The 8,605-nt window shown below is 41.7% G+C and overlaps 1 protein-coding gene across 1 annotated transcript; it reads right to left on the bottom strand.

Moving 5' to 3' along the window:
- Window positions 1-244: 244 nt before the first annotated feature.
- On the bottom strand, window positions 245-7,984 carry LOC127123778 (uncharacterized). The gene is made up of 2 exons (XM_051053968.1): window positions 6,073-7,984; window positions 245-255 (listed from the first exon to the last, which is right to left on the bottom strand). Exons 1-2 carry the CDS (start codon window positions 7,982-7,984, stop codon window positions 245-247), a joined length of 1,923 nt encoding a protein of 640 aa, XP_050909925.1.
- Between the last annotated feature and the right edge of the window lie 621 nt (window positions 7,985-8,605).

An 8,605-nucleotide genomic window follows, 5' to 3' on the forward strand; every position in this document is an offset into this window, starting at 1 on the left:
CTTAGAATACAAGAGATTTCGTCAGTAAGTTCACACATGATTCACTAGCAACTCGAATTATTTTTTAGGAAAATTCCTACAACAGGTTCATACATGACCTGACAACACTGGAATAATCGAAGAAAAAGGTTCTTCAAAACAGGTTCAGACATGACCTAGTAATGCTGGAATAAAAAGTTCAGCAATAGGTTTATACATGACCTGACAATGCTGGGGGGAATATCAAGAAGTTCTGACAGAAGGTTCAAACATGACCTGAAAACATTAGAGAAATTCAAAAGGAGTATATCAACAGGTTCATACATGACTTGATGACAATTCGAACATTCTTGACAAATCCGGAGATTTCTCACAAGAAAATCGTCCGATCAAAAATTCTGGAAATTACTGTCAATGAAAGAGTCAAAATGACAACTTTCTAGGAAGTGCTAGGGCCAACAGGATAGAAAACTCTCTGTAGGTGCTAACAACAAATGGACTTATACCAGAACCATATGGTACAACCCTCTCAAACGGATTAGTTACAGTTACCCCTGAACTTCAAGGGTACTGGTGACGACCAAACTTAAAGATACCATTTATAGATGGTTTTGACAGATGCTGGTGACAACCAGACTTTAAAATGATACCAGTTACAGGATCATACAGATGCTGGTGACAACCAGACTTTAAAAGGATACCAGTTACCACTAGATTTCAAGGGTGCAGGTAACGACTAGACTTAAAGATACCATTTACAAATGGATTTGACAGATGTTGGTGACAACTAGACTTTAAAATGATACCAGTTACAACTGGATTTGACAGATGCTTGTGACAACCAGACTTAAAGATACCATTTACAAATGGATTTGACAGATGGTAGTGACAACTAGACTTTAAAAGGATACCAGTTGTAACTGGACTTAACAGATAATGCCAATAACAATTGGACTTAACACATATGTTGGTTACAACCAGACTTATCATTGACAAATGGATTTTATCAAAGTGCCAGTTACAACTGTGCTTGAGGTACCAATTATGATTGGATTTGAGACAAGATGCTGGTGACAACCAGACTTTAAAGAGATACCAGTTACAACTGAATTTTATCAATCGAACGCCAATTACAACTGGTCTTAAAAGGTAATGCCAATAACAATTGGACTTGACAGAAGATACTGGTGACAACCAGATTTAGGAAGATACCAGTTACAACTGGATTTGAACAGACGATGCCAATAACAATTGGGCTTAAAACAAATGCTGGTTACAACTAGACTTTAAAGGATACCAGTTACAACTGGATTTGGTCAAAGACACTGGTGACAACCAGACTTAACAAACGACGCCAGTAACAACTGGTCTTAGAGGTTAAGGGATAAAGATCAACAACGGGACCTGCAATTATGCAAATGAGCATGAAGCACTTCGGGTTATGCATGATTTTGATTTTGCTCATATGCATGATATATGAATGATCACGATATGCAAATGCTGACAATATACAAACTAGAAATTAGGGAAAGCTTTATGGAGGTACTGAATCCTCAACACCAATAACTCAACCGAAGGAGTGAGTAAAAATGCATCAAAGGAGGATCCATAAAGCTGAACAGTTACAATTGGCCCAATAATCCTTTCGGAGAATGCTAAATCCGTGCTCTCTGGAGATATATGTTGATCATCCAAGGGAAGTCTTGCAACTTGAGACGTGCGGGCAAAGAAGAAAGATTTCCTTTTAATATTTTTACATGTCAAAGCAAAATTGTGTTTCTCAATATGTTGAAAAACTCTTTTTAAGTTCAAAATTTCATTATTAACAAATAAATGGCATTTTGCATAACAAAGAAAATCAGAGAAAAACAGCAAATGATAGAATTTGATAGGCAAACTTGTATTTATTCAAGAATGGTAGCACACAAATGGTGTAGCTACATGGAATGTTACAAATTTGAAAATGGCAATAGGGAAAGGTTTACATTGAATCGCAATGACTACTATTATCCCTAATAACAATGACTCCATAAAACCTTGTTTCTGAAAGGAGAAGTTGGATTGATCTTCCATCTTTAGCTCTTCTGTGTTGATCAATGACAATTGATGCAGTCTATACCTTTTGTCCCTATTTTTTGCCTGGATCGCCCTTTCGGGTTTTCAATCCACCGGGACGCTCTTTTTTGCCTAAGTCGCCCTTTCGGGTTTTCAACTTAGCGAGCTACCATTTTTTTCAATTATCCCTAACTTTTGCCTGGACCGCCCTTTCGGGTTTTCAGTCCACCGGGTTTTGTTAGGCATAATATCTTTTGACTGCATCAGAGTTCACAGGGTGAATGAGCTCTTCGCCATCCATAGTTGTGAGAAATAGAGCACCTCCAGAGTATGCTCTTTTTACAATGTATGGGCCTTCATAGTTGGGAGTCCATTTCCCACATGAATCTTTGTGTACTGGCAAGATCTTCTTGAGCATGAGTTCCCCTTCCTTGAACTCTCAAGGACAGACCTTTTTGTCAAACGCTTTCTTGATTCGTTGCTGGTACAATTGTCCATGGCATAGAGCGGTCATACGCTTCTCATCAATGAGGTTAAGTTGATCATAGTTGTTCTGGATCCATTCAACTTCGTCTAGCTTGGCCTCCATCAATATTCTCATTGAAGGTATCTCTACTTCGACTGGGAGAACTTCTTCCATCCCATACACCAAGGAGAATGGGGTTGCCCCTGTTGAAGTGAGGATTGAGGTCTGGTATCCATGCAAAGCAAAGGGTAACATCTCGTGCCAATCCTTATAAGTCTTCACCATCTTTTGCAGGATCTTCTTGATGTTTTTGTTGGAAGCTTCACCAACATCGTTCATCTTTGGACGATATGGAGAATAATTATGGTGGTTAATCTTGAAACTTTCACATAATTCTGTCATTGTCTTATTGTTCAAGTTTGAACCATTGTCGGTAATGATCTTGCTCGGGATCCCATAGCGGCAGATAATCTCCTTCTTGATGAAGCGAGTAACCACATGTCTCATCACATTGGTATAGGAAGTAGCCTCCACCTATTTAGTGAAGTAATCGATGGCAACCAGGATGAAACGATGACCATTGGAAGCTTTAGGCTCTATAGCACCAATCATGTCGATGCCCCACATTTAGAAAGGCCAAGGCGATGTCAAAATGTTCAACAGTGTTGGCGGTACATGCACTTTGTCAGCATAAATCTGACATTTATGGCATTTCCTAGCATAGCTGAAACAATCGGACTCCATGGTCAACCAATAATAGCCGGCTCTCAAAATCTTCTTGGCCATGGCATGTCCATTAGCATGGGTCCCAAAGGATCCCTCATGAATCTCCTTGATTAACATGTCTGCTTCGTGTCTATCCACGCATCTGAGCAGAGCCATGTCATGGTTTCTCTTGTAAAGCACATCATTGCTCAAAAAGAATTTGGACGATAACCTCCTCAGAGTTTTCTTATCCAATAATGTAGCATCTTTTAGATACTCTTGACTTAGACGATATCGTTTGATATCATGAAACCAAGGTTTACCATCAATTTCTTCTTCAATCAATTGACAGTAGGCAGGCTCATCTCTTCGCTCGATTCGAATAAGTAGGGCTTCATTACGGAATCTGACTTGGTACATTAATGCTAATGTTGCCAAAGCGTCAGCCACTTGATTTTCATCTCTTGGGATGTGATGGAAAGTGATATCGTCAAAGTATTTTATCATCTTTACAACATGAGCACGATATGGGATCAACTTCGCATCACGAGTTTCCCGTTCTCCTTTGACATGATAGATCACCAAGACGGAGTATCCATACACCTCAAGGATCTTGATTCGGAGATCAATTGCGGCTTCAAGACCAAGGATACAAGCTTCGTATTCTGCGACATTATTCATACAATCAAAGCACAACCTTGCTTTGAAAGGGGTAAATCCACCATTTGGATTCATCAGAACATCTCCCACACCCTGACCACTGTAATTGGAGGAACCATCGAACGCGAGCTTCCATCGAGATCCTGGTTCGGGTCCTTCATCTGGGCCTAGGATCTCACAATCCTTTATCACTATTATATCTTCATCGGGGAAATCAAACTTCAATGGATGATAGTCTTCAACTGGTTGGTGAGCAAGATACTCTGCTAAAACACTTCCCTTGATTGCCTTCTAGGTTACGTACTGGATGTCGTACTCTGACAAGAGCATCTGCCAATGGGCAAGTCTTCCAGTCAAGGCAGGTTTCTCAAAGATGTACTTTATCGGGTCCATTTTCTAGATCAACAAAGTAGCATGGCAAATCATGTACTGCCTCAAACGACGAGCGGCCCATGCTAGCGCGCAGTAAGTTTTCTCCAAAAGCGAATATCGACTTTCACAATCGGTAAACTTTTTGATCAGATAGTAAATAGCATGTTCTTTCCGACCAGTTTCGTCATGTTGCCCCAGCACGCGTCCCATTGACCCTTCAAGTAGAGTCAGATACATGATTAATGGCTTTCCTAGGACAGGTGGAATCAAAATAGGAGGCTCTTTCAAGTATTGACGGATCTTCTCAAAAGTACGTTGACAATCAGAATTCCATTCAACAGCTTGATCTTTTCGAAGCAATTTGAAGATAGGCTCACACGTGGCCGTCATGTGTGAGATAAACCTTGAGATGTAATTCAAATGTTCAAGGAAACCTCTGACTTCTCGCTCGGTGCGTGGAGCAGGCATTTCTTGTATAGCTCGGACCTTGTCAGGGTCCACCTCAATTCCTCGTTGACTAACAATGAAACCAAGCAACTTCCCCGAACGGACATGAAATGTGCATTTTACAGGGTTTAATCGTAATCTAAACTTTCTAAGGCGTTCAAATAGCTTCTTCAGATGGCTCAAATGATCTTCTTCACTATGAGACTTAGCGATCATGTCGTCAACATAGACCTTTATCTCCTTGTGCATCATATCATGGAAAAGAGTGACCATAGCTCTTTGGTAAGTTGCCCCGGCATTTTTTAGACCGAAAGGCATTACCTTGTAGCAAAACGTGCCCCAATGGGTAATAAAAGTGGTCTTCTCCATGTCATCTTGAGCCATCTTGATTTATTTGTATCCAGAAAAACCATCCATAAAGGAGAATATAGCAAAACTTGCAGTGTTGTCTACCAGAGTATCAATGTGTGGTAAAGGGAAATCGTCTTTTGGACTAGCTCTGTTCAGATCCCTATAGTCAACACACATCCTCACCTTTCCATCCTTTTTAGGCACAGGTACAATATTAGCTACCCGTTGTGGGTACTTCGCCACTACAAGGAAACCAGCATCAAATCGTCGTTTGACTTCTTCACGAATCTTCAGAGCCATATCTGGTCTTGTTCTTCAGAGTTTCTGCTTTACTGGAGGGCATTCTGGCTGAAGCGGAAGCTTGTGCTTAACAATGTCGGTGTCTAGGCCTGGCATATCCTAGTATGACCATGCAAATATATCCATATATTCTTGTAGCAGCTTAACCAATCTCTCTTTGACGCTTGCTTCAAGCGTGGTGCCGACTTTGACCTCTTTCTTCTCTTCCTCTGTGCCAAGGTTGATGGTTTCCACCGGTTCTTCATGTGGCTGAAGGGCTTTGGACTCGTGCTCGAGCAGCCTTGCTAATTCGTCGGGGATGTAACAATCTTCTTCACCCTCTTCTTCCGCTTGGTAGATAGGGGAGTCAAAGTTATGAGAGAGAGTAAAGTCATTGGATTCAACGGGTTATCATTTATTCTGCATGTTTGAATGATTGATTTCTTTTAGAAAAGTAAAAATAAAAGATGCATACATGAAAAGTTTTTTGTCTTTTTGTTTGTTTTTGAAAAGATTGTCATTTTCTTAAGAGAAAGCAAAATAAATGAATAATAAGAATTTAACAAAATGCCTTCCATTCACTGATAATGATTATTTGAAAATGAAAAGGGGCCCTACAACATGATCCATTAGCCTTGGGAAGAGCTAAGGATTTGAAAGGAAAAAAAACAACAATTATTACTCTGACAAAGGAAAAATTTCGGGGATCTCAACCGTCTTCCAGTTGTTCAAAGTTGTCTCACACCGGTAAACCAAACATGGCTCATCTTCGTCTTCGGTGTTGTCTTCAATTGCATTGACCTGATCTCCATGGATGAATCTTGTGCTAAGGAATACTTCCTGGATGCTTCGGGTGTTGTCCTTTGCAGGGACTCGGGCTCCTTTCACAGCGGAAGGCACATATCCGAGACCAAAGCGATCATGCTTCTCACGAATATCAATAAGCTGACCCCAACCTTCAGGGTTTCCTCCTTCAATGCTAGACTTTGTGCTTTTCATAGAAGCGAAAGATGAACAAGCTTTCCCAACAGGGTCCTTCATCTCCACAAAAGTGGCGTTGGCTATTTCCAGAGCTTGGAAAGAAGTTTCTAAAGCGTCCTCATCAGCCTCATTATATCTGAAGGATGAAATGTGACTAACCACAAAGTCCTCCTCCCCAGAAATAATGATCAATTGATTGTCCACCACAAACTTCATTTTCTGGTGTAAAGTGGAGGTAACTGCCCCTGCAACATGAATCCAAGGATGCCCTAATAAGCAGCTATATGCTGGATTAATATCCATGACTTGGAAATTAATCGGGAATACATGAGGGCCAATCAATATGGGCAGTTCTACCTCTCCAATCACGGTTCTTCTGGAACCGTCAAAAGCTTTCACTACCAAGGCACTAGGTTTCATAACTGGTCCTTGATAAGATAACTTGGCGAGTGTTCTCTTTGGCATAACATTCATAGAAGATCTGGGATCAACCAAGACTCTTTCCAAAGCATCATCTTTGCATTTTACGGAGATATGGAGAGCACGATTGTGATTTTGTCCATCCTCAGGTAATTCCTCTCCACTGAAGCTTAAAGTATTGCAGGCTGTGATGTTCGCAACCACCCCATCAAACTGGTCTACTATTATGCTTTGCGTTACATGAGCTTGGGCAAGCACCTTCAACAAAGCCTCCCTGTGGGCTTGAGAGTTCAATAGCAGAGACAAAATAGAGATCTTAGATGGTGTTTGATGTAGCTGATCCACCACTGTGTAGTCACTTCTCTTGATCAACTTCAAGAACTCAACAACATCCTCAGATGGGACCACTTCGGGTTCTTTAGCAGGAGTTGCAACTGTAGATTCCTTGGCCGACCCTTGAGGAGTCACGTTGAATTTAGGTGTATAGATTCTACCACTACGGGTCATTCTGCTCATCCTGGCAATGTTGGTGACGTCCTCACTCACAGCTTCTGTCACTTCAACGTCTGCACTTCCTTCAACAACCTTGTCCACAACGGTAATCTCATATTTCCAAGGCACAACCTTGGTTCTATCATATGGAAAAGGCATGGGCATACATATCTCAATAGGCGACGGCTGACTATTCGCCGGAACCACTCCACCACTATAATATGGTATTTCAACTGGTTCGGGTAAATTGAAGCAAGGTTCAATTACCAGTACATCTTCATTCTTTGTAACGCTGGATATCTGAAGCACTCCTTTATTCATCAAGTCTTGAATGTTATCTCGTACCACCTGACACCCCCTTGGGTATGTGGCACACACTTCACAATTTTGATGACTAATATTAATCAGGCCAGCTTCCACCAACCGGGCATGGAACTCTGCCAAAGGAGCCTTGACATCCTCGACCTTCTCAACCATAACACCAACAGAGGCATCTTCAATGGCATTCACTGCGGGATCTCCTTGGGGAGGAAGAGGATTATTCTTCACATTCGGTCCCATATCCTTAAAAGACAGGATCTTGCTGTCAATCAGTTCACGAACCCTATGCTTCAAAGCATAGCAACCCTCTAGGTCATGCCCGGGGGCACCTTCATGAAAAGGACAGTGTGCATTAGGGTTGTACCATGGAGGAAGGCGATCAGGTGGAGGTCCCATAAGTCTGGGAACCACCAAACCCTTTTGCAACAGGGAGGGATAAAGCTCAGTGTACGACATTGGGATTAGATTGAACATCGCCTTATCCCCTTGCCTCCTACTCTGGTTCTGAGCATTTTGCCTTGGAACTTAAGCTCTCGGCTGTTGATAGGCGGGAGCTGTTGGTGCTTGTTGATAAACTGGAGGCACCGTAGCATGTTGTTGAACTGGAGCTGGTCGGTAAACTGGAGGCGCTTGATAGGCCTGAGCAGGTTGTTGATTGAAAGTGGGCGTCACAACAGCTACGTACGGTTGCACGATGTACTGAACGAGATACATGGGTTGCTGATATGGAAAGGGTTGTTGAACATACTGTTGTTGTGAGTATTGTTGTTGTCTTCTTCTTGGAGGGGATCTTCCTTGGCCAATAGTCACATCATGATGAGATGGCTCTTTGGACAAGTATGCCCCTTGTATTTTTCAAAGTCTAGAGTTTTGAATTTGGCCGGAATCACCAACCCAGATACAAGGCACATTTCTTTGGCGGCAGATCCAAAGACGTGGTCTCCTTCTAAATCTCGAAACTTCTTCTCAAGGAGTTGCATGTTCTCCTTTACTTCTCTGAAATCTTCAAATCTTACTTTGTCACCAACAACGGTTGAGTCGACAGTCTGATACATGTGATGTTGATCTTCAAAGTGC

Source organism: Lathyrus oleraceus, chromosome 2 (genome assembly GCF_024323335.1).
Source record: "Lathyrus oleraceus cultivar Zhongwan6 chromosome 2, CAAS_Psat_ZW6_1.0, whole genome shotgun sequence".
NCBI classification, from domain to species: Eukaryota; Viridiplantae; Streptophyta; class Magnoliopsida; order Fabales; family Fabaceae; genus Lathyrus; species Lathyrus oleraceus.